The 26,462-nt window shown below is 47.6% G+C and overlaps 1 protein-coding gene across 6 annotated transcripts in view; it reads right to left on the bottom strand.

Annotated features, from left to right (window-relative positions):
* The window catches only part of WDFY3 (WD repeat and FYVE domain containing 3), a 436,497-nt gene that overhangs the window by 161,968 nt on the left and 248,067 nt on the right, over positions 1 to 26,462 (bottom strand). For all 6 annotated transcript variants that reach the window (XM_073541724.1, XM_073541677.1, XM_073541696.1 and 3 more), the window contains 3 exons: positions 23,411 to 23,642; positions 8,282 to 8,382; positions 5,633 to 5,851 (listed from right to left, as the gene is read on the bottom strand). In XM_073541724.1, coding sequence (XP_073397825.1) covers positions 5,633 to 5,851; positions 8,282 to 8,382; positions 23,411 to 23,642 — 552 coding nt within the window. The remainder of the gene's footprint in view (positions 1 to 5,632; positions 5,852 to 8,281; positions 8,383 to 23,410; positions 23,643 to 26,462) is intronic.

Raw genomic sequence — 26,462 nt, 5'->3', positions numbered from 1 at the left:
GCCAGGGGCGTCTGCTGTAAGTTGTACAATGTCGGCGTACCATGTACGTCTGGGCCAGTCTGCCGTGATCTGGATGGTTCGAACTCCCTCTTGTTTGACCTTCCTCACGACTCTGGAGATCAGAGGGAGGGGTGGAAAAATGTACAGAAGCTGGAGCTGGGTCCAGTCCTGAACCAGGGCATCTGCTCCGAGCGACCGCGGATCGCGTGTACTGGTCATGAAGTTGGAGACCTTGGCATTGAAATGGGATGCCATTAGGTCCATGTCCGGGGTCCCCCAGCGACGGCAGATCTGGCGAAAAATTTCAGGATGGAGAGACCACTCCCCCGAGTCCATTCCTTGTCTGCTGAGGAAGTCGGCTTCCCAGTTGTCCACACCCGGAATGTGGACCGCAGAGTGTACCGACCTCGTGTCTTCCGCCCAGTGGAGGATATGTGCCACTTCCCTCATCGCCTGGGTACTGCGGGTTCCGCCTTGGTGATTCACATATGCCACCGCTGTGGCATTGTCCAACTGTATTCTGATATGAGAGGCTGCCAGCCAGTGATGAAAGGCTCTCAGTGCCAGGAAGATGGCCCGAATCTCCAGGATGTTGATGGGCATGGTCGCTTCCAGTGTTGACCACTTGCCTTGTGCCCTGTGATGTAGGTGCACCGCACCCCAACCTGTCAGGCTTGCGTCGGTGGTCAGAACCTTCCATTGATCTGAGGAGGATTTTCCCCTTGCAAGCGAGGTTGGCTTGAGCCACCAGTGCAGGGACCTTCTGGTTTTCGATGTTAGCAGGAACTTCCTGTCGAGTCCTGTCCCAGGACTTGAGGATGACTAGTTGAAGGGGTCTGAGGTGAAACTGGGCAAATGGTACCGCCTCCATTGCTGCTGCCATCCTGCCGAGGACTCTCATGGCAAACCGGAGAGATGGGGGGGATTGCGGAGGAGTATGTGAACTCCCAGACGGAGAGCCAGTGCCTTGTCCCTGGGAAGGAGCACCAGACCCCTGGAGGTGTCGAATAGCATCCCCAGGAATGTCAGAGACTGACTCGGGCTAGTCGATGACTTTTGCAAGTTGACTAGCCAGCCCAGGCGACTCAGAGTGTTGATTGTGATTGAAACGCTGACCTCGCAGTCCTTGAAGGTTGGAGCCTTGATAAGAAGGTCATCCAGGTATGGAACGACTACTATGCCTCTGGAGTGTAGAACATCCATGGTGGCTGCCATGATTTTTTAAACGTCCTGGGAGCAGTGGCGAGTCCAAACGGGAAAGCCACGAACTGGTAGTGATCCTGGTCGATAGCGAACCTGAGAAATCTCTGATGGGCGGGAGCAATCGGTATGTGAAGGCATGCGTCCTGTATGTCTATGGAGGCGAGAAATTCTCCCTGCTCCATGGACGCAATGATGGACCGAAGGGACTCCATGAGGAAATGACGAACCCGTACATATTTGTTGAGTTGTTTCAGGTCCAGAATGGGCCGTACGCTGCCTCCTTTTTTGGGGCCTACAAATAGATTGGAGTAGGACCCTCGGAAGCGCTCGGTTGCTGGAACCGGTACTATGACTTCTGCTTGAAGGAGGGAAGAAACCGCGTGGTGGAAGGCACGAGCCTTGTCTGGTGGCTTTGGGGGAACAGAGAGGAAGAACTGGTTCGGTGGGCTGGAAGTGAACTCTATCTTGTATCCGGAAGACACTATTTCCCTGACCTACCTGTCTTCTGTAATAGGGAGCCAGACTTGCTGAAAGAGTAAAAGTCGTCCGCCTACGGGTGGGGTGTCTTCCGGAGTTCGTGAGTCATGATGAGGAGAAAGTCTGAGGTTTTCCTCCTTTGGGCTTTGCCTGGCCTGCTTTCAGCTGCCAGGTCCTTTCTGGCCTCTGTGCCGCCTGTGAGTTGTCCCTGCGTGGAGAGCGGTTATGATTTTGTGGTGGATGCGAGACGGACCAGCCTGAAGAATTCCGAAAGGATCGGAATCGTGTTTGGTTACGCCTTTTGAACGTGCGTTTAGGTTTTAGTTGAGGGAGAGAGGTACTCTTCCCCCCCAGTGGCATTGGATATCATTGTGTCCAACTTTTCACTGAAAAGTCGCCCACTGAGGTACGGGAGGTGTGTGAGGGACTTTTTCGAGGCCGCGTCCGCTTTCCATTCCCGTTGCCAAAGGATACGCCGGATTGTGATGGCGTTTGATGCTATTCACGCTATACCTCTTGCGGAATCCAGAGCTGCATGAAGCATGTAATCTGCTACCACTGCTATTTGAACCGCTTGGTCCGACAGCTCAGGATCGGAAGTTTGGAGGCCATCCTGCAAATTTTTGGCCCAAGCCAGAATGGCTTTGGCCGCCCAGACTGAAGCGAAAGCGGGAGCTAGGGAGGCCCCCTGTCGCTTTGAAAATTGAACGAGCCATGCGTTCTACCTGCCAGTCTGCTGCGTTTCTAAAGGTTGAGCTATCTGGCAGTGACAGGAGGGTCTGTGCTGCTAGCCTAGAGACTGGAGGGTCCACTTCGGGCGGATCTGTCCACTCCTTGGTGTCCTTCTGTGGGAAAGGGTACCTTGCCTCCAAATATTTGTGATTGGTGAATTTATTCTCGGGATGCGAAAACTGCTTAGTAAGTATCGCCTGAAATTCCGGGTGATTAGAGAAGACCTTAGGCGGTTTCAGAACACCTTCAAAGCAGATCTTGTGTTCTGGGGCTTCCGGGGGTGGATCAGAAATGTCCAGCACCGATGGATGGAAGAGATAATATCCTCAACTAGCGCTGCATTGCTAGGGGTACCGAGGACCAGAGACCTCTCCGTTTCGTTGTCTGAGTCGGAGTCACAGATGCCTTCCGAATCCTGCGTATCGCTGAGGCGTTCCCTGGTGGGCGAACTGGGGCGGAGGTCTCCTGTGGTCGGGGATCGCTGTGGAGATCTGCGTTGTCTGTCCCTAGTAGGGGACGGTCTAGGTGACCTGGAACTACGGTGTCTCTCCCTAGAGGGGGATGGCCGTGTGCTATGGGATGACGCAGATGAACGAGATCTGTGGGTCCGCTTACGTCTGGGAGAGCCAGAAATGGCCTGTCCCTGTGGAGCTGTCCCTTTGCTGGGTAACGCGCATAGCCGAGACATGACCCTGCAGAGCCTGGAGTAATGTGGAGGTCAGGTTATCTATGGACTGCGTCAGACTGCGACATTTGAGTAGCCCATTCCGGCGTGTGATAGCAGACGCTGAAGCATTGGTAGGAGCCTCTTGGGGTTCTGACCCAGTATTTTGGATACAATCTCGGCAGAGCGGGTATGTGCTGCCACTGGGGAGAGTGGTTTTACAGGCTGTGCAGAATGCATAAAACCAGTCCTGCCTGGTTCTCTTGTACCTTGAGCCCGGCATAGTGCACCGAGTGCAGAAGGGCCAGCTATGCAGAGGGCCCTACAGGGGTGGCTATGCAGAGGAAACCTATAGAGGAGCCTTATAGAGAATATGGATTCACAGCCGAGTAAGAAAACCCAGCTGTGATCTTACCCCACCAGTGTGCCCCTAGGTCCAGCGCCGTAGATTCACAGTCCTGTGCCCCCCGGAGACTGGCTGACGTGCTGCTGCTGTCACAATGCCATCTCCTGCAGCAATTCTGACCCAGAAATGGCCGCTGAGAGGACGAGGAGGAAGAGGAAGGGGGGCGGAGAGCTGAAAAGGGCGCGCAGAGCTATGTAAAAACGAGCCCTGTCTCGAACCGCCCCTTCTATGACACTGTAAGGTGTCATATTTGTCATCCGGGGCGGGCCGGGGAGGAGGTGGCGGCTTCAGCTAGGCCGAAGCCGCGGTCTAAATTTGAAGTCTGATGCACAGAAGGGCTTCAGGCCGGTGCGGATATCCGGGAGGGGGTCGGATCTGAACCAGACCCCCCCGGATCTTAAGGCAGGATAGCGGTGGGGCTAGTAACAGGAGCGGGGCCCTGTGAGGGGTCCCCCTGTAGCGCTATAGAGCTGGCGCTGCCACAGAGACAGGGGCACAGGAGCCCTGTGTCTGTGTGTGCTATGCCTGCGTGCACTCTCCCCCGGTACCTACAGGAGCCCGCAGCTGGGCTGGAGGTCCCTGGCTTTGGAGCCGCAGAATGCTGCCTTGTACATGCCCTACCTGAGGGGTCTCAACCTAATGAGGGGATTAGGGAGGGTGCTGCTGTCACCATCAGGGGGCTTCATCCTTGCCTCGACCTCAACCCAGAACCCAAGGGAATTGGGGAAGGAGGGGGGTCTCGACTTCGAACCAGTACCCGAGGGACTGGGGAAGCAGCGACATGGGGAATAGCCACCTCAAATTCAACTGGGCACCCTATAATAGGGGCCGAGGAAGGAGCCATGCCGGGGGTCTCGCAGGAGACCCACTTTTCTTCATCTATAGTCCGTCAGGAAAAAAACGAAAAAAAATAAAAAAGGGAAAAAATCTTTAGGTGTGCCTCCTATGCAACACTAAGCAAAAACTGGAGAAGGCTGAAGCCGTCCAGGGGTATATACTGCAGAGGAGGAGCCATAGTTAATCTTTTTCAGATTATGCATAGTATCGCCTCCTAGTGGACAGCAGCATAACACCCATGGTTCTGTATCCCCCAATGAGGCGACAGAGTAAAATTCTGAAAAAAATGCTGAAAAAATGCCTAGTGTGAACTTACCCTTATGGTTTAGAGCTGTACACAAGTAGTAAAGTATTAACCCGCTTTTCTTTTTAATGCCTATATATGAAATATATATATTTTCCTTGTTTTCTACATTATTAGATTCCTTAGATCTGATAAGGATGTTTGCTGTACATGCTTTGAAAATCTGCCAGATTGCCTGTGTACCCACGTAACCAGAGTAACAGCTCCTCAATGTCTCTCCTCCCTGCTGAGATCTCACACTCAGCAGTACAAACTGCAGATTGCAAAAGTTGCTAATGCCAAACACAATTAATATAAATTATAATAAATAAATTATACATATTATAATGGTGCTATACAAAGGAAAAATATAATAGGATGGTCAAACTGTGGTTCTGTCAACCGGTCAGAACCAACCCAATACTATCTTTTAGGTTGAACCTACTGCAGCCCTATAATAAAGGAGGACGGGGGCATCTACCGCTGTAATAAGAGCAACAGTGCTGTGAACCATCCTTTACACTTTACATTGGTACCTGGTCCTGTTCTCACCTTTTTCATACCACTAAATATCCATCCTGTGCAGAGCTTATTACATGCTAATATGGCAGATATCTGATAACGGACTCCATGCAAGAATGTTAATCCTATCCCAGTGGCATCAACTGGGTGCAAAAATACTTGCTAAAATCTGGCCAAAATCATCCAATTAAACCTTCAGGAGCAACATCCAATTTGGATGATGGACGAAGCGGACGTTTCTCTATATACTGCATTACAGTATGTGTAGAATAGCTGAATTTTTGGGTGTACCAATGTGACAGAACACCTCACCAAAAGCAAATTTGGACTTTTTCTGGATATAATTTTCTAGAATATTCCGCTCCACCAAAGATATATTTTTTTTTCTTTTAACCAGTGTCTAGCTGTCTAATATAAGCCCCAAAGCCTTATTTTATTGCATCATACTATAATATCCAGTCTCCTAATAAAGATCCCGTGGAATGACGGCACTGAAGCGGATATTCACCATAGTTCTGAAGTAGCTCTTCCTTCGTTGACACGATCAGGGACTTGTCCTTGGCAGAAAGTACAATGGCCAGACAGACGTAATGCTGCTCAGAGGAGGTTGCGCGTCGGACAATGGTAAGCAGTCGCACTGGGTGATTATTAGGTGGCGTACTGAAATGCTCGATGCAGAACCACGTGGAATATGTTAATCCAGAGGGAGGTGGGAAAAGATGTTCCCCTAAATGAAGATAAAAAACAAAAGGTTGAGAATCTATTTATATAATTGCCTTGTAATGTTTTCATCTCCTGTTCTGTCCAGATGTCGCCGTATCCCAGAATTCCAAGTGAAGGAAGTTCACCGACTGCCATATTGGGACACCCAAGTGATGGGTGTCTCAATATGGAAACTGCTGCTGGTACCAACCTATTGTACGGTACCAACACCAGCGAAACACCGTAGCACCACATACACACACTCTATACGCCATACACACCACACAAACTGAAACACTCACGCAACCTCTTGCGCGGTACCACCAGCAGAACATCGTCGCACTGCGCCTGCGCGAATTCTGCGCAGGCGCAGTGAATCATTCGGCTGATCCTGGCGGCAGATGCGCGACGTGTCTACAGGCACGCAACGTTAAAGGGGTTTTCCCACGAACTAAAGTTCATTTTAAAAATGGTCTGTGTCTGACTGTGTACGGAGCATACCACATCTCCTGGGCAGGGGAGGAAGCAAAAGACAATACTGACATTACAGCAGGGGATCACAGAGGATTCATTTTATGAGGTAAAATATTTCACTGACTATTTTTAAACAATATTTTACCTCACAAAATGTATCCTCTGCGATCTCCTGCTGTAATGTTAGTATTGTCTTTAGCTTCCTTCCCTGCCCAGGAGCTGTGTTCTGTACACGGTCAGACACAGGGGTGAGAGAGACAGAGCACAGGGGGAAGACAGCTCAAAAGGGACAGCACATGAGGGGAGAACACAGCACAGGAAGGAGAGAGACAGCAGACAAGGGGGAGAGCACATGGGGCAGACAGGTCAAAGAAGAGAGCACAGACGGGAGAAGTCAGCACATGGGGAAAGTGGATAGGTGGGTGAGCACATGGGGGGGGAGAGATTCTCAACACTGCAAAGAATGCCCCCATCGTGACATTACCGCCCTCCCGATGCGATAGTATCGGGCTTCCATCTAGTACATTTTTATATCTATCTTGTGCAAGGGATTAAAATAAAAAAATACTTTTACACACTGCACTTCTGAGTTCTGCAAGGAAGAAGTAACACTAACAGTGAATAGAGTCCCATCAATTGCTGACCTTTTCGGTGGTTCTCCATCATTTGGGAAGAATGCACAAGCTGCGTCTCCTGAAGGCCTGCACCTATGTACGCCTATGTCTGTATGCCCCTCGTCTTCCGATCGGAATTGATTATATGCGATACCTGGATTTGTATATTTCTCACATGGACACCGGTTGTAGTAAGCGATATTTATGTGGTTGGTGGTCTGGCCAATACTAGGAGTCTACTTCATGGTTTATTATGTTAGCAGCACTTTTCATTCAGTTTCTTTGCCTTTTATTATTATTTTAATACTACATTTCTCCTACTTCAAGTTAGCCATCTTGTGTAAGCATTTCTATAGCAATAAGCATACAGTAAAAGGGTTGGCCAGCCAAAATATAACTGTATATATATATATTTACACACACACACACACACACACACACACACACACACACACACACACACACACACACACACACACACTAATACTCCCCTACCGGCACCCACCTGGAACCAACACAGTCAATGAGTGGAACAGGCTACCACAAGAGGTGATGAGTTCTCCTTCAATGGAAGTCTTCAAACAGAGGCTGTAAAGACATCTGTCTGAGATGATTTAGTGAATCCTGCATTGAGCAGGGGATTGGACCAAATGACCAAGGAGGTCCCTTCCAACTCTACCATTCTATGATTCAGTGATCTCCGTGGGCTGCACAGAGACCAAAATCCGTGATGTGTCTATTCCACTAGCAGTCGGTCCAATCACAGGCTGAAGCGTAATTGCATGTTTTATGATGACCTCCTGCTAAATGTCACCTTACTGCTGCAGTCAATCACAGGCTGCAGTGGTCCAGAGGCTGGTGTATCCATGACATCACTGCTTAACGGGACTATGAATGACTGTTCAAACAAAGTACAGGCGCTCTGTACTTCACGGCCAGGCCAATCACTTATACACACACACTCCCACCTGCTTGTTTTCCAACTATCTCTGCCGTTCTCTGGTCCTTTGAAGCCAGAGCTGTCAATCAATCAAAGAAGAGGGAGGTGGCGATAGATGGAAAACAAGCAGGTGGGTAGGTGTATAAAAATGATTGGCCACGCCATGAAGCATGGAGCAATGGGGCTTTGTTTGAACAGTCATCCTCTGCTGACAGAGTCCCTTTAATCTCTCCGCACAGATTACACAACGGCCTGTGCTTGAACCATGTGGGTGCTGGTAGGCGGATACGGCATAGTTAATTTTTACATATCCTGTTTTCAAGGCAAAAATTAAATATTGCCTGAACAAACTCTTTAAATAGTAAGTTTAGTTTATATTACCAAATAAAATGTCTGTGTTCAGTATTCATGCCTTTGTCTCCATTACCTGTTCCTATGCCACTTAGCACTGTGCCATCCATAAGCCCGGTGGTGACTGCATTACTGTTCGGTGCATTGTGAGGCGCCAAGCTTGGCAAGAAAAGGCACCTATTAGAGAGAGAAGAATACATTGCCGTCTCTAAAGCCTTTGACTCATTTCAAGGATTTCTGAAGCACAGATGTTTCTATAAGGAAGTTAAAATGGCAAGATACAGAAATTACTAGATGAATTATGTCGGTATAGAACAAAAGCCTCTCCTTAAATGAATACTTACTAGTGATGATCGAGTGTGCTTGTTACTCGAGTTTTCCGAGCATGCTCGGGTGTTCGAGTATTTTGGGTGTGCTCAGAGATTATGTTCGAGTCCCCGCAGCTGCAGGATTTGCGGCTGCTAGACAGCCTGAATACATGCAGGGATTGCCTGTTTGTTCGGGAATCCCCACATGTATTCAGGCTGTCTAGCAGCCGCAAATCATGCAGCTGCGGGGACTCAAACCATCTCCGAGCACGCCAAAATACTCAAGAATACCCGAGCATGTTCGGGAAAACCCGAGTAACGAGCACACTCGATCATCACTAATGCTTACCAATACCTAGTCCCGGTACCAATATACTGCAGTTACAGATGTGAATAAATGCAGAGAACAGCCCATCCCTCATAACAGTATACAGTGGTGCGAAAAGTGTTTAGCCCCTTCCTGATTTCCTATTCTTTTACATGTTTTTCACATTTAAATGTTTCAGATCACAAAAAAAATAAATAGTGGACAAAGATAACAAAAGTAAACACAAAATGCAGGTTTTAAATGAAGGTCTTTATTATTAAGGGAAAAAGAAATCCAAACCTATAACTCTGTGTGAAAAACTGATTGCGAATCCCCACACCTCTCCCATAAACATAAATTAACTGTGGTTTATCACATTTTTGGGAAGCTAAGTTCAAATTCCCTAGCCACACCCAGGCCTGATTACTGCCACATCTGTTCTCAATCAAGAAATCACTTAAATAGGACCAGCTTGACAAAGTAAAGTACACCAAAAGATCCTCAAAAGCTAGACATGTCACAATCCAAAGAAATTCTGGTACAAATGAGAAACAAATTAATTGAGATCTATCAGTCTAGAAAAGGATATAAAGCAATTTCTAAAGCTTTGGGACTCCAGCGAACCACTGTGAAAGCAGTTAGCCACAAATTGCGAAAACATGGAACAGTGGGGAACCTTCCCAGGAGTGGCCGGCCTACCAAAATAACCCCAAGAGCACAGAGACAACTTATCCAAGAGGTCACAAAAGACCCCACAACAACATCCAAAGAACTGCAGGCCTCTGTGACGTCCGCCTGCGGGTCTGGGCTGCAGCCAGGCAACACCCCGAGAAACACTGATACCCTTTACCCCTATACAGGGATCTGGATTTATAGCAGAGCCCAGGAGGCGCTGTCTGAATAGGAGCAGTGACCAGAGCAGGACGGTCGCCAGAAAGGTGTTCCAATACAGGACACAAACGTGGAGATATGCGAGTCTAAACCAGTCGGGCAGCAATGGTACAAAAACGGTAGACAGAAGCAGAGTCAGATTCAGGCCGAGAGTCATAAACCAGGAGAGTAGCAGAGGTACAGAATCGTTAGGCAGAAGCAGAGTCAGATTCAGGCCGAAAGTCATAAACCAGGAGAGTAGCAGAGGTACAGAATCGTTAGGCAGAAGCAGAGTCAGATTCAGGCCGAGAGTCATAAACCAGGAGAGTAGCAGAGGTACAGAATCGTTAGGCAGAAGGAGAGTCAGAAGTCCAGGCCAAAGTCAGTCAGTCAGAAAGCAATTCACACAGTAACACACAGGGGAACCAAGAATATATCCGGCGGCTTGCAAGACCAGTCCCAAGGTATTTCAGGGATCAGGTCACCCCTCATAGGTTCCTGGACTGATGATGTCATCAGTACCGCCCCCAGGACCAGGCCAGATGGAGATGCAGTAACCTCTTGATGACTGACAGAGGGGTGGAGCCTGCGTCCACCAGATGCCTGCGCAGGTGCCCTTACTCTGTCAGCACCATAACTCCCGGGCGAGCCATGGCGCCTCCTAGTGAGCGCGACAGGAGCAGCAGACCCAGAATTTAACGGCGACGTGACAGACCGGCGCCTCCTAGAGGCTAAAGCCGGGACAGTAGGCTCTGAGCCTGACGTGACAGAACCACGGCCCTGTCCAGTGGCCGAGGCAGGAACAGCCGTCCCTGAGTCTGACGATAAAGTGGCGGTCCGGCGCCTCCTAGAGGCCGCGACCGGAACAGCAGGCCCTAAGTCTGGCGGAAACGTGACAGTACCCCCCCCTCCAAGAGGGGCCTCCGGACCCTCAAAACCCGGTTTATCAGGGTGAAGGAGGTGAAACCTTCTAATCAACCCCTTGGCATGAATGTCACTAGCGGGGACCCAGGACCTCTCCTCTGGGCCATAGCCTTTCCAATGAACTAAATATTGCACAGAATTTCTCACTAAACGGGAATCAAGGATGCCCTGGACTTCGTACTCCAAGGCACCCTTGACCAAAACTGGAGGAGGAGGGGACTGGACGGGATGAATTGGGGAGCGGTACACCTTGAGAAGGGATTTGTGGAAAACATTAGGAATTTTAAAAGACTGAGGGAGCCTTAAACGAAAGGCTACCGGGTTAATTACTTCTAATATCTCGTAGGGACCAATAAACCTGGGCCCCAGTTTGGCAGATGGCACCTTAAGCTTAATGTTTCTGGTAGACAGCCAAACTTTGTCCCCAACTCCTAGGTGCGGCCCCGTGGACCTCCGTTTATTTGCGGCCGAAGCCTGCCTGACCTGGGACCCTTTCAAGTTTGTGTTCACCTCCGACCAGATTGTCCTTAAGTGACGTATGGAATTCTCTACTCCCGGAAGCTCCGACATCTTGGCCGAAAATGAACCAAAACGTGGGTGCAAACCATGATTGCAGAAGAACGGGGTGGTTTTGATAGATTCCTGGTACTGGTTATTTAGAGCGAACTCAGCTAATGGGAGATGTTCCGCCCAATCAGACTGATGTTCCGAGACATAGCAGCGAAGATATTGCTCTAGAGCCTGGTTGGTACGCTCCGTTTGACCATTGGTCTCAGGGTGGTAAGCGGAGGAGAAGGATAATTCAATACCAATACGTTTGCAGAATGCTCTCCAGAATTTGGAAACAAACTGGGTACCTCGGTCGGACACGATATTCTCTGGAGCGCCATGCAGCCTTATTACATGAACAATAAACAACTTACTCAGAGTTTCTGAATTAGGTAATCCAGAGAGGGGAACGAAATGACATTGCTTACTGAACCTGTCCACCACCACCCAGATACATGTCTTCCCCTCTGAGGGTGGTAGGTCAGTAATGAAGTCCATGGAGATGTGGGTCCATGGACTCTCTGGAGCGGGCAAGGACTGGAGCCAGCCAGCAGGCAGATTGTGAGGGGACTTGGCACGAGCACAGATTTCACAAGCTAGTACATAATCCTTGCAGTCCTTAACTACCGTTGGCCACCAAAAACTCCTAGTCACAAGCCTGGCGGTATTATTGACCCCAGGATGGCCTGCCAGGACGGAGTCGTGCGACTCCTTCAGAACTTGTAGGCGAAACGGCGCTGGAAGAAACAATTTCTGGGGGGGCGTCGAGTCAGGGGCTGGTTCTGGGGACCTACGGATCTCCTCCAGAAGGTCCAGAGACACAGCCGACACAACAATACCATTGGCCAGTATTGGAACTGGCTCCGAGTCCTCAGCCTGTGAGGGGCAGAAACTTCGAGAGAGAGCATCAGCCCTCACATTTTTGGTACCCGGACGAAAGGTTATTAAGAAATCAAACCTAGAGAAGAACAAGGCCCACCTCGCTTGTCTAGGATTTAATCTTTTAGCTGACTCCAGGTAAGTCAGATTCTTGTGATCTGTAATCACAGTGATCTTATGTTTGGCGCCTTCGAGGAAGTGGCGCCATTCCTCGAAGGCCCATTTGATCGCCAATAACTCCTGATTACCTATATCGTAATTCTTCTCAGTGGCAGAGAATTTGCGGGAGAAAAAGGCACATGGGCGAAGCTGAGTGAGTGATGCAGTGCCTTGCGACAGCACTGCTCCAACTCCGACCTCAGAGGCGTCCACCTCTACAATAAACGGGCGGTCCAGATCAGGCTGAACCAAAACTGGGTTGGCTACAAAGCACTCTTTTAACGTAGCAAAAGCCTGAATTGCCTCAGGGTTCCAATTGGTCACGTCTGCCCCTTTTCGGGTCAAATCCGTGAGTGGTTTAGCAATTTCGGAGAAACCCCTGATGAATTTTCGGTAATAATTTGCAAACCCTAAAAATCGCTGCAGCGCTTTTAGCGACTTGGGTTGCACCCAAGTTTTAATAGGTTGGATCTTGGCAGGATCCATACGGAAGCCTGTGCTTGAAACCACAGATCCTAAAAATTGTACCTCCTCCGCAAAAAAAACACATTTCTCCAGTTTAGCAAACAGGGAGTGTTCTCGCAGTCTCTGCAGTACAGAGCGAACGTGCTGAGCATGTGTCACAGGGTCAGCAGAATAAATCAAAATGTCATCTAAATACACGACGACATACACCCCACAAATGTCCCTGAAAATGTCATTTACAAAGTGCTGGAACACGGCAGGTGCGTTACTGAGTCCGAAGGGCATTACCAGGTACTCAAAGTGGCCAAGAGGGGTATTAAAGGCTGTTTTCCACTCATCCCCGTCTCTTATGCGGACTAGATTGTATGCCCCCCGGAGGTCCAGTTTAGTAAACCAACGGGCTCCCATTAGCTGATTAAAAAGATCAGGGATGAGTGGAAGCGGGTACTGGTTCTTTATAGTGATTGCATTCAATTCCCGGTAATCAATGCAGGGTCTGAGACCACCATCTTTCTTTTCTACAAAGAAGAAGCCAGCTCCAACTGGTGAAATAGATGGTCTAATAAACCCCTTTTTTAAGCTATAAGCTATGTACTCGTTCATAGCCTGACGCTCTGGACCTGAGAGATTAAATATTCTCCCTTTTGGGAGACGGGCATCTGGAATCAGATCTATAGGGCAATCATACTTTCTGTGAGGGGGTAGCTTTTCAGATTTTGCAATAGAAAAGACATCCTCAAAATCTCTGAAGGCAAACGGTATGTGGAGGGGTTTAACTTTAACTTGGTTAACTGTTAGCGACATGCAGTTTTCCTGACAGTGTGAACTCCAGCGTATAACATCGCCTAGGTGCCAGTCGATGACTGGATTATGCTGGCGTAGCCATGGCATCCCCAAAATGACTGCAGCAGACAAATTATCCATCACAAAAAATGACATAACCTCGGTATGCAATGCTCCCACCGACATAGTGATTTTGTCAGTAACAAATTTAACCCCCTCCTGGACAATAGATGTGCCATTAATAGCCGTAGTTTTTATAGGGGCATTAAGTCTTAATAGGGGTACACCGAGACTTTTAGCAACCAAAGAATCCATAAAATTCCCTTCAGATCCACAATCCACATATGCGTTCACACACTGAGATTTCTGACCAAAAGAAAGGGCAATAGGCAATAAAACTTTAGCCGCATCTGCGGGCAATACCTGTGCCCCTGGGCAACCATAGCCAGAGTTGCCCAGAGGCCGATGTCTTAGTAGTATGGATCTCTGACGCTCAGCTCTCTCTCTGAAGGCTCCAGACTGCAGCATACTGGGGCAGGAAGATGAAAGTGCTCCTTCAGGCTGTGCACTGAACCAGGTGTTTAGGCCAGAAATCAGCTCAGTCAGAAGAAGGGAGAGAAAAAAAAAGTTCAGGGAGACTGCTTTTGTATATGCTGGATATATACACAAGAAGCAGTTTTTTTTTTTTATATGGCCGGATATAATGTGACGTCCGCCTGCGGGTCTGGGCTGCAGCCAGGCAACACCCCGAGAAACACTGATACCCTTTACCCCTATACAGGGATCTGGATTTATAGCAGAGCCCAGGAGGCGCTGTCTGAATAGGAGCAGTGACCAGAGCAGGACGGTCGCCAGAAAGGTGTTCCAATACAGGACACAAACGTGGAGATATGCAAGTCTAAACCAGTCGGGCAGCAATGGTACAAAAACGGTAGACAGAAGCAGAGTCAGATTCAGGCCGAGAGTCATAAACCAGGAGAGTAGCAGAGGTACAGAATCGTTAGGCAGAAGCAGAGTCAGATTCAGGCCGAAAGTCATAAACCAGGAGAGTAGCAGAGGTACAGAATCGTTAGGCAGAAGCAGAGTCAGATTCAGGCCGAGAGTCATAAACCAGGAGAGTAGCAGAGGTACAGAATCGTTAGGCAGAAGGAGAGTCAGAAGTCCAGGCCAAAGTCAGTCAGTCAGAAAGCAATTCACACAGTAACACACAGGGGAACCAAGAATATATCCGGCGGCTTGCAAGACCAGTCCCAAGGTATTTCAGGGATCAGGTCACCCCTCATAGGTTCCTGGACTGATGATGTCATCAGTACCGCCCCCAGGACCAGGCCAGATGGAGATGCAGTAACCTCTTGATGACTGACAGAGGGGTGGAGCCTGCGTCCACCAGATGCCTGCGCAGGTGCCCTTACTCTGTCAGCACCATAACTCCCGGGCGAGCCATGGCGCCTCCTAGTGACCGCGACAGGAGCAGCAGACCCAGAATTTAACGGCGACGTGACAGACCGGCGCCTCCTAGAGGCTAAAGCCGGGACAGTAGGCTCTGAGCCTGACGTGACAGAACCACGGCCCTGTCCAGTGGCCGAGGCAGGAACAGCCGTCCCTGAGTCTGACGATAAAGTGGCGGTCCGGCGCCTCCTAGAGGCCGCGACCGGAACAGCAGGCCCTAAGTCTGGCGGAAACGTGACAGCCTCACTTGCCTCAGGTAAGGTCAGTGTTCATGACGCTACCATAAGAAAGACTGGGCAAAAATGACCTGCATGGCAGAGATCCAAGTCAAAAACCACTCCTGAGCAATAAGAACATAAAGGCTCATCTCCGTTTTGCCAGAAAACATCCTGATGATTCCCAATACTTTTTGGAGAATACGCTGTGGACTGACAAGACAAAAGTTGAACTTTTTGGAAAGTGTATGTCCCATTACATCTGGCGTAGAAGCAACACAACATTTCATACCAACAACAAAATACGGTGGTGGCAGTGTCATGGTCTGGGGCAGTTTTGCTGCTTCTCCACTTATTGTGGTAAATGGAATCATGAATTCTGCTGTGGTGATCCTGAAAAAGTCCTGAAGGAGAATGTCTGGCCATCTATTCGTAACCTCACGCTAAAGCACACTTTGGGTATGCAGCAGGACAATCATCCAGATCACACCAGCAAGTTCACCGCTGAATGGCTTAAGAAAAACAAAATTAAAACTATGGAGTGGCCTAGTCAAAGTCCTGACCTTTATCTCTTTGAGCTGCTGTGGAATGACCTTAAAAAGGCGGTTCAAGCTGAGTGGGCCAAAATTCCTCCAGAGCGTTGTAAAAGACTTGTTGCCAGTTATCACAAGCGCTTGATTGCAGTTGCTGCTATGGGTGGCCCAAACAATTACTAGGTTTAGGGGCAATCACTTTTTCACACAGGGCCCTGAAGGTTTGGATTTCTTTTTTAAATTTGTGTGGTGATCTGAAATGTGTGAAGTGTGACAAACAAGCATAAGAATAGGAAATCAGGAAGGGGCAAACACTTTTTCACACCGCTGTAATTTATAATTCATTCTATATACGAGAAAACCAAACAGCAGCCATGCATAGTGTCAAAGCCTCCAATGGTGGTTTGTAGCTTTGGGAATCTCGTCTCTCAAAACAGGGCTGTGGAGTTTGAGTCGGTGTCCGACAATATATAATAAATTGGGTACAGTAGTACAATGCAGGATGTGCTGTCCTTTTTTTCATAAGAATTTGGGAAAGTTATGCAATGTCCTATAAATGTCTGTTCTGTTCCTGATCTAAGGATCTCGGCTTTTAGTTAAGATGAATCTGTGCTACGCTTTATGAACATGCTCAGTAGTGAGGCAGAGCTGTGGAGTTGGAGTCACGAGTCAGAGAAATTGAGGAGTCGGAGGTTTGGCTTACAGACTCCACAGGCCCATCTAACACACCAGAATAAACTACTGACAAGAGGACATAGGATGGACATTCCAGAGATGACATGGCTGTTGAGCAAAATGCGACATAAGACCAACTTAAGTAAAAATTATGATGGACTATAAATACAAATACAGAGTGGAAAGTCCAAATCCTTCCCCAAATCTCGATGCACCTCAAAAAACTGAGATTTCACACTCGGCTTTCGCTATACAAACTGCTTGATAAACTGTACAAATAGCGTAAAGGGAATCTGTCAGCACTTTCCATCCCCAAAAAAGAAACTATTTATATGGCCATGTTGCTCCGTGAAAAATAATGCCCTCCACACATTTAAGGATGCAATGTGTTGCTCCCGGAATGAAAAATTGATGTTTTAATTCATATGGAAATGGGGCTCAAGTGCTCTGTGAGTGACAAAGCACTTCCCAAGCATCTCACTCCCTGGTTCAGTTGCCTATCTGGCCTTTGGCAGCTTTATTGGCAGCTCACTAGCAGAGGAAGGTGGGGCGGAGAGGGGAATAGTGCCTGGGGAAACAGACACTTGGGAATGCTATGATCATGCCCAGTGCACTCAAGCCTGATTTGCATATTAATTAAAACAGCAATTTTTTCGGTCTCGGAGCAACAGACTAAGTAATAGCTTAGCTACTCACCGATAATGGTGTTTCTCGGAACCCATGACAGCACCACGGAGAGAGGGGATCCGCCCTTCAGAGACAGGAACCTACAGATAAAAAGGGCGGCACCTCTCCTCCGCCTTCAGTTGGTTACAGAGCATCAGAGGATCTCCAGGTTAGACAACAGAAATATATACACAATATTATAATACTGCTTATTTATTATAAGCACCGTGCCTAAACGGAAACACTCTACTAACAGTAAAACTTGTTCACCATACTCATGAAGGGGAGGGGAACAAGCGGGTGCTGTCATGGGTTCCGAGAAACACCGTTATCGGTGAGTAACTAAGCTATTCTTTCTCACCCATGACAGCACCACGGAGAGAATTACAGAGATTGGTAGCTTAGGGAGGGACCACCGCCTGAAGGAGCCTTCTCCCGAAGGTCAGGTCAGACGTAGAGGCTAGATCTAATCTATAGTGCCTATGAGCCCATGATGTCGCCATTGCCCTTGTGGAATGAGCTCTCAGCCCCTCCGGGATGGTATTTCCACTGGATGAGTATGCCAGGGCAATCGCATCCCTTATCCACCTTGCCAGGGTACTCTTGGATGCCTTGAGCCCCTTCCGAGGACCCTGGAAACATACAAAGAGAGCCTTCCTTCTTACATTTTTTAGTGGCCTCTAAGTACTGTACTAGGCACCTTTTAACATCTAAAGTGTGGAATTTTTCTTCCCCCTTATTTTTTGGATTTGGGCAGAAGGAAGGAAGGACTACCTCTTGAGACCTGTGGAAATGAGATGATACTTTAGGTAGATAGGCCGGTTCAGGTTTTAGGATGATTTGAGGAGACTTTTAGTTCTTGATCTCCCCATACTTCTGAGTCACCTCGTTGTTCATGTGTGCTCCCCATCCCGTGGGACTGGCATCCGTTGTCACTATGTGTGTTATCTTTGTTACCCAGGGGATCCCTTTGGACAGATTTTCCTGATTTCCCCACCAAGCTAGGGAATGAATAGTTCTTGAATTTAGGGTAATACGACCCTCTAGGTGTCCCCCCTATTGCTGCCTGGTTGGCTAATACGTCCCACTGGAGATCTCTCGTGTGTAACTGAGCCCACTGAACTGCTGGCAGGCAGGCAGATAGGGAACCTAGCAGTGACATAGCCTTCCTTGGTGTCATAGAGCGATTTTGGATTGCTCTCGCTGTAATTTGAGCGATTTTCTCCTTTTTGTGGTCTAGGAGGCGACACTCCTGAATGTTTGAGTCTAGTGTTAGGCCCAAGAATTCTTGTACCCTGCTGGGCTCCAATCTTGATTTTTTTAGATTTAGAAGCCAGCTTAGGCCTTGTAGAGTGTCCATCACCCTGGTCCCTCTGTTCTCTGCAATTTTGAGCCGAGCTGCCTGCTATTAGGAAATCGTCTAGATACGGGATTATTATGTCTTGTTCCCTTATATGAGCCATCATTTCTGCTATTATTTTGGTGAATACCCGCGGGCTATCGATATTCCGAACGGCAGGGCTCTGGTACTGGAATTCTTTCACCTTGCCCTTTATTGAGACGGCTAACCTGAGATATTTTCTGGAGTCTTTGTGGATAGGGACGTGATAATAGGCGTCGCTGAGATCTAACACCGTCATGTAGCAGTTTGGGAACAAGACTTTGGTGGTGGACCTGATCGACTCCATTTTGAAGCTCTGATTCCTGATGTATTCGTTTAGCTTTGTCAGATTTATAATCGTTCGAAAGGTGCCGTCCGGTTTGGTTACTAGAAAAAGAGGGGAGTAGAACCCTCTGCCCATATCCTGCAGGGGAACCTCCTGTAGGACTCCTTTTTTTACTAGGCCTAGGACCTCCCTTTCTAGCGCTTCCTGTTCTCGCGTACTGGATCTCAGCGGTGTTGTTACATGCTTTTGAGGTGGAAGAGAGAGAAAGTCTATTCTTAGGCCCTCCTGGATTAGGTTTACTATCCATGGGTTGTTTGAAATTCTCCTCCAGGCTGGAAGAAAAAGGGTTAACCTTCCCCCCACCCTGGGCGTACTGTCACTTGGAGGGCTTTTTGTCTCGGGGAGAGTTATTAGAGAAGAACCCTCTCTTCTTTTGTCATCCCACTTTTGTTCCCTCGGTGGTCTTCTCTGAAAAAACCTCCTATTTCGAAAGGGCCTCTTAAATGCTGCTGGCCCTAAATTTGGGAATCCTCTCTTCTTGTCTCCTGCTTTCTGGAGGATGTCATCTAACGTCTCCCCAAAAAGGAATTTCCCTTCACAGGGGATTGAACATAATTTCATTTTGGTCTGTAGGTCCCCTGGCCAACTTTTAAGCCATAGTGTCCTTCGGGCCGCGTTTGAAAGTGCTGCTGTTTTGGACGATAGCCTGACTGAATCGGCCAATGAGTCTGCTAGGAATGCAGCTGCTCCCCTTATTATTGGTATAGAATCTAAGATCTTATCTCTTGGTGTCCCTTCCCTCAGCTGTTTCTCAAGTTGGTCCACCCATACCATTAGGGCTCTTGAGGTACATGTCGCCGCTATTGCTGGCCTGAGGTTACCACCTGCCGACTCCCATGCCCCCTTTAGAAAGATATCCGCCTTTTTATCTAGGGGGTCCCTGAGGGTGCCCATGTCCTCAAAGGGAAGGGCGAATTTCTTTGAGGCCTTAGAGACTGCTACATCGAGTTTCGGGGCTTTATCCCAAGATGTAGATGCCTCCTCCTCAAAGGGATATTTTCTTTTAAGGGAAGGGACTGTAGTATTTTTCCTGTCTGGCTTGTCCCATTCTTTTTTGATTAGGCCCTTGACAATTTCGTTAAGCGGAAATACTCTCCGTTTTTTCTGGCCTAGTCCGCCGAACATTATGTCCTGGACTGTTTTATCCGGCCTAGGGTTCAATACCCCCATGGTAGACCTTACAGCTTTTACTAGTCTGTCTACCTCTTCTAGGGGAAAACAGTGACGCCCTCCTGTTTCCTCGTCTGAGGAGTCGGATTCCGAGGTTTTAGACGTGATTTCTCCCGACGTGGAAGAGTCTGACTGGGAGGTTTCTATCGTGTCTTTCTTCCTCGTTTTATCCCTATGCTTAAGGGATACAAGGGCACTCTGAACCTCTGATTTAATTGCGCCCCTTAGGTCGGATGCAAAATCAGGAGTCTCCTGACAAAGAATTTCTTTTGTGCAAGACTCGCATAGTTTTTTCTCCCATGATACAGGTAGGGGTCTAGTGCAAGTGGGACATTCCCTGTTCTTTTTTGCCTTCTTCTTTCCCTAATAAGGGAGAGGAATTGTATTACAAGGGTGAACATTCACATCACTTACCCCCAAAAGGTGCGCGGCTGCAGGTACCGGTTCGGGAGATGGAGTCAGGTCCTGTATAGGCTGATCTCCTGGTGGCGATTTGCTCCTTGCCGCTGACGTACTACGCCGCGTGGAGTGACTGCTGGAACGGCCCTCTCTGTTTCGTTCCTTTTGTCGGTGGTGGTGTTGGTGGTGCTGCTGCTGCTTGAGCTGCTGCCTGGCATGCTGCTCCTGTTGCTGGTAGCTATCCTCCATTATTAGGATCGCTTCCAGACAGGAATTTCTGTACCCACCATTTTTAAAGTTGCCGCCCGCGTGACGTCACCGCTCCCATCCTGCATCGCGCTGGTCGGGGAGCACGCTCCTGCGCATGATTCAGGGACCCGGAAGCCGCTCCTCTACTTCCGGGGCAACGGTCATCTTGGTACTCTCTGTACCATGGCGCTGCCCGCGCTTCCACCGGGTCCCCATGAGCCTCAATCTCCTTTCTGGAGCGGCGACTCCGGCGTCTCCCCCTGCTCACCCGGCAGACCGCATCGGCCCCAGCGGTGGCAGCTTTGGGCACCATTCCTGCCGCGACAGGGGCCTCCCCGCTGCCGAAGACCGGACAAGCCGGCCCCGGATCCGGACTCTTCCTTTAATACACAGGTATGCCGTACTGTGGGTCCCCCCCGTCAGGGACAGTAACCCAACTGAAGGAGGAGGAGAGGTACCGCCCTTTTTATCTGTAGGTTCTTGTCCCTGAAGGGCGGATCCCCTAACTCCGTGGTGCTGTCGTGGGTGAGAGAGAAAGATGGGGATAACATTATCATTCACGACCATATAAACTGTTTGGATTCAGGGGGCGAAAGGGCTCCACATTATTACTATGTAGGGTTTCCTCCTACACTGTATCTGATGTATTGGTTCCATTATGGAAAGCACATAGAAAATTAATCAAGGAAATGGCCTGCCTGTTGTAGGGCAGTGTAGTGCAGCAGGGTTGGTGCAGTGCGACAGATAGGCAGGGACCACAAAAAGTTCAACATAAACAAAGTCTTTATTTTCAGAACTCACACATAGGAGTGATGTCCTCAGGATCGCACCTGGGTTTCCACAGACACAGTCTGGAACTCAAAACCCGTTGCCGTGGACAATGGTACCGCTGTGTCTTTTGGGTGCGTCAGCCGCCTAGAAGTCCCTGTCTCTGTGTTAGCTGCACACAGACATGGGCTGCACAGAGCCTCCTGCTCTGCAGCTTGCAAACTCCAACACTGACCCACCCAAGGCAAAACTGACAGATTTAAATGGAATCGTGGCCATAGAGCCACTTCCAAAACCCGTAGTGAAGAGAGAGATCCTCCACACTACCAAACCTGCAAATCCCTCTACAATTAAAACCTCTTAACGGGTTTTCCTAAAAATCCAACTGATTCACTACTTGGACCAAGTCCATTCTTTCTTTTTATGTTGTCTTGTGACTCACAGGCATACTGCTGTGAACACAAGGCACTCCAGCGGTTGTAATAGGACTCTGTCCGCATCCTGGGGGACACATCGACCCTTGCATATGATCCCCCTCACTGCCTCACAAGTAGACACAGTCTACAACTTTGGTGAGGTCTAATAGACAGAACATTGAACAGGGGAGAAAAGACTTTTAAGTGTACTGATTTACTATTGCTTTCCTTTCCAACTCTAAGGTGCGTTATTCTGGGGAGAATTATGTCTTAATGGTAAAAGGCAAGTTCTACAAGACATATTTAGGAAGTGCTGTGACGGGAAGCCGTTAAAAAAATACAACAGAAAATTTTTAATCTTGTGAGTTTTCTTGCACTATAGGTACTGTCACACTTAGCGATGCACCAGCGATCCCGACCAGCGATATGACGCGGTCAGGATCGCTGGTGCATCGCTAAGTGGTCGCTAGTGAGCTGCCACACAGGCAGATCTCACCAGCGACATAGCAGGGGTCGCTACTTACCTGTCAGACGAGGCGATCCTGCGTCCTCCCGCCCGCGTCCACGCGTCGCTCGTCGGCGCCAGAGGAAGCGGACGACGAGAAACAGCCCAGGACGTTCTCGCGCGATCAGCGATAACCAGCGGGGGAGCCGGTCGGAGGTAAGTGTCAGACATAGCGATATCGCTAGCAATATCGCTATAACGTCACAAAAACCAGTGACGTTACAGCGATATTGCTAGCGATATTGCTTAGGGTGACAGGCCCTTTATACTTCTTATCCTTTGATAATGTAAAGTCCCACCTCTATACACAGCTGATAACACAGGATCCACAAGTCATGGTAGGTAATGTCACACCTGACCCTGCTCTCATTCCCTTCACCATGACCATTTATTGTGGCTAATGTACATATGCATGTCCTGAAAATGAAATGAAGCTAGAGTCTAAATAAGCCCCATAGACCAATGGAAAAATTAGAAAATTCCTAATTTTTATTTTTCACATAAATTGTGATATGAAAGAACTTTGCCAAAAATATTTAAAAAATACATTTAACGCAAAAACCTGACTTAAACATCAGATAATTTTCTGGTGATGGCTTTAAAGAAACTGTTGTCACCAAATCTGAGAGCGGCATAATGTAGAGAAACCCTGCTTCCAAAGATGTGTCACTTACTGGGCTGCCTGCTTGGTGTAGTTTTGATAAAAATCACTGTTTTATCAGCAGGAGATTATCACTAGGTCTGGTAAAGCTGCTGCCAGACAGTCCAACCACATCCCCACCACTGATTGGCAGTTTTCTGCCTATGCACAGTGCACACAGTAAGCTGCCAATCAGGGGTGTGGGCGGGGTTACACAGAGCTCAGAATTCTGAGGACTGTAAGATCTGCAGCCGAGAAAACACAAATGTAGCAAGCAGCCCAGTAAGTGATACATCGCTGGAATCAGGGTATCTGCTCCTAACAGTATGCTACTTTTAGATGGGGGAGCAATGTCTGATTACAGATTCCTTTTAAGAAAAAGTGTACTTTTGATCCTATATTGATATGATCATATCTCAGTCAACTAAAACAGGAAAATTACATTAAAAGACACTAACGTGAACGATCCGATTTAATTATTGTAGATATGGGATGATATAACAAACTAAAGACTATTAAAAAAAAAAAAAAAAAAAAAAAAGACATTACCCGAAGCCTTCCAGAGAAGTGTCAAATTCCACAAAGGCAGGAGTGACTGATGATCCATGAAGCCTAATGTCATGTGGTGTAGTCATAGAAACCAGGCACTTTACCCTGGTCAGGGGCACGGTGCATCCTTCTGCCGATTTCACCAAGCTGCGGCTTATCCGGTAATGTTTGTCTTCTCCCACGCAGAACACACTGTCACAGCCCAGGCCCTCTGTGGACATGATCATGCTACCTGTGCGGGGCACGGAAATAGATGTGTCAGAGCTGAAAAAAATATAAAAGCAGGCATACCTGATCTCTACCCCCGTCACGTTCCTACTCATAGCACTGGCACAGAGTGTCACTTACTCAGCCAGCCGGCATATGAATGCTTTTATTGGGTTGCTTCCGGGTAACACACTTATGACGAGGCTTTATACAAAGCATTAAGACAATCTATTGCAAAGATATGTAAATTTACATCATTTATTTCATGGCCTGGATCCACATGTGAAAGCATTTTAGTTTGTGCTGCTGTGCTTGTTATAATATTTTAGCAGCATTTTATGCTTGTATTTCTAGGTGGCAGTAAAAACCGCTGGTAGCACTTAACAAAACGAAACATTGCATTTAACTGGAGATGATTGGGTTAAATAAAGATGCACATTAATTTTTATTTTTTTTTTTGCTTTCAAGATTTTGACTTAATTAAAATACTTAAAACACATTATTATTATTTCAATGTCAATTTTAGAATAATTTTAGAATTAGCTTTAAATTAGGAATTCTTGAAATTCAAAATAAAATGCACTGCTACCCCCTGACCACATCCCTCTGCCTCCCGACCTCCAACTTGACAGTAGGGGTGCACTACCGATTGACAGGACGGGTGTACCGCTTGGCCGAACGGTTCGTTCTCCGATGATGCAAGCAGAGGCAGCTATAACTCTGCAGCATCGAGCACAGAGAAGCGGACAGGATCAAGCTGTACATGCAGCCAGCTTCAGAGCAGAGCTAGCCGAAGCCTGAGAGAGACCGGCCACTGCTGACAGGCTGCAGAGGTGACCAGAAACATAGGCAACAAGCAGCACACAAAATTAAAAATCCTTCTGTTCTTGAGAAAAGAGAGAATTTCTAAGAGGAAAGTTGTAAAATTGCTTATTTTTCCTAGCACTTTCCAATTTTATCTATTTAAGACGTGACAACCTCTTTAAAAGGGAATCTGTCATCAAGTTTTTGCTATGTAATTTGAGAGCACCGTAATGTAGGCGCAGAGACCCTGATTCCAGTGATATATCACTTACTAGGCTGTATTTTACAGTTTCTTAAAAATCAGTGTTTTATCAGCAAGAGATTATAAGTACAGGACAACTGTCTTTGTGCCTTCTAGTCCAACCACACCCCCACACTGACTAGCAGCTTTCCGTCACTATATTATATACACAGAAAACTGTAGTGTGGATGGGGTTATACACACCTGAGTTCTGCTAGATCTGCAGTAGGTAAAACTGAGTCCATCATAACTGCTGCACCCAGTAAACCAAATGATACAGTGGTTTCGATAGCATTCACTCCCTTGGCTTTTTACGGATTTTGTTACATTACAACCGATGTTAAAATATTATTGTAAAACGATTTGTGGGCATCAGCACTAAATAGTCCAAGTTGGTGAAGTGAAGCAAGAAAAATAGGGGCATAAATTAAATTTATGGGATCAAATAACTAAAAATTGGCATGTGCACATGTATTCAGCCCTTTTGCTACGTAGTCCTTAAAAATTTCTGGTGCAAGCAAATCTCTTCATAAGTCACATGATTAGTGAAAGGCAAGCCCACCTGTGTACAATCTAAGTGTCACATGGTGTCAGTATATACACACCTTTTCTGAAAGGGCACAGAGGCAGCAATACCATTAAGTAAGAGGCACCACTATCCAAACACCATGAAGACCAAGGAGTTCACCAAACAAGTCAGAGACAAAGTTGTTGAAAAGTGCAAGTCAGGGTTGGGTTATAAAAAAATATCCCAACCTCTGATGATCCCCGGAGCACCATCAAATCCATTATCATCAAACGGAAAGACCATGGTACTACAACAAACCTGCCAAGAAAGGGCCGCCCATCAAAACTCTTAACCGGGCAAGGAGGGCATTAATCATAGAGGCCGCACAGAGACCAAAGGTGACCCTGAAGGATGTAGAACTCTCAAGCAGAGACTGGAGAATCTGTCCATATGACAACAATAAGCCATACACTCCATAGAGCTGGCCTATAAGAAAGAATGGGCAGAAAAAAGCCTCTACTCACACACAAAAATTGTAAAACTCGTTTTGAGTTTGCCAAACGAAGTGCGAGACTCCCCAAATATATGGAGGAAGGTGCTGTGGTCAGATGAGACCACAATTTTACTTTTTGGCCACCAAGGTAAACTATGTCTGGTGCCAAACAAACACAGCTCATCATCCCAAGAACACCATCCCCACAGTGAAACATGGTGATGGCAGCATCATGCTGTGGGGATTTTTTTTCAGCAGCAGGGACAGGAAAAAACATCTTAGTCAAGGGGAAGATGGATGGTGTGAAATACAGGGATATTCTTGAGCAAAACCTGTTTCAGTCTGTCAGTGAGTTGAGACTAGGAAGAAGGTTCACTTTCCAACAAGCTTACTGCTAAATTAACTCTCGAGCGGTTTAAGGAGAAAAGTGTAAATCTTTTGAACTGACCTAGTCAATGCTCACACCTTAATCCAATTGAGAATCTGTGGTCAGACTTGAAGGTTGCTGTTCACCAGTGGAAACCTTCTAACTTGAAGGAGATGGAGAAGTTTTACCTTGAGGAATAGGGAAAAATCCTGTTGGAAAGATGTTGAAAGCTCATAGAGACTTATCCAAAGTGACTGCAGCTGTAATTGCCAAAAAAAGGAGGTTCCAGGTTGTAAGGTAGCAAAATAAGAAAAATGCCAATGGAATGAATACCTTCGCAAGCCACTGTACGTCACTGGATTCAAGGTCTCTGTCCCTACTTCATGCTGCTGTCAGATTGCATAGAAAAAGCCTGCTGACAGATTTCCTTTA

The sequence above is a fragment of the Dendrobates tinctorius genome, unplaced genomic scaffold (genome assembly GCF_039654945.1).
Source record: "Dendrobates tinctorius isolate UK_male_01 unplaced genomic scaffold, ASM3965494v1 ptg000011l, whole genome shotgun sequence".
Lineage (NCBI taxonomy): Eukaryota > Metazoa > Chordata > Amphibia > Anura > Dendrobatidae > Dendrobates > Dendrobates tinctorius.
Note: the sequence above shows the minus strand (reverse complement) of the source record. Positions and strands in the feature narration are given on the sequence as shown.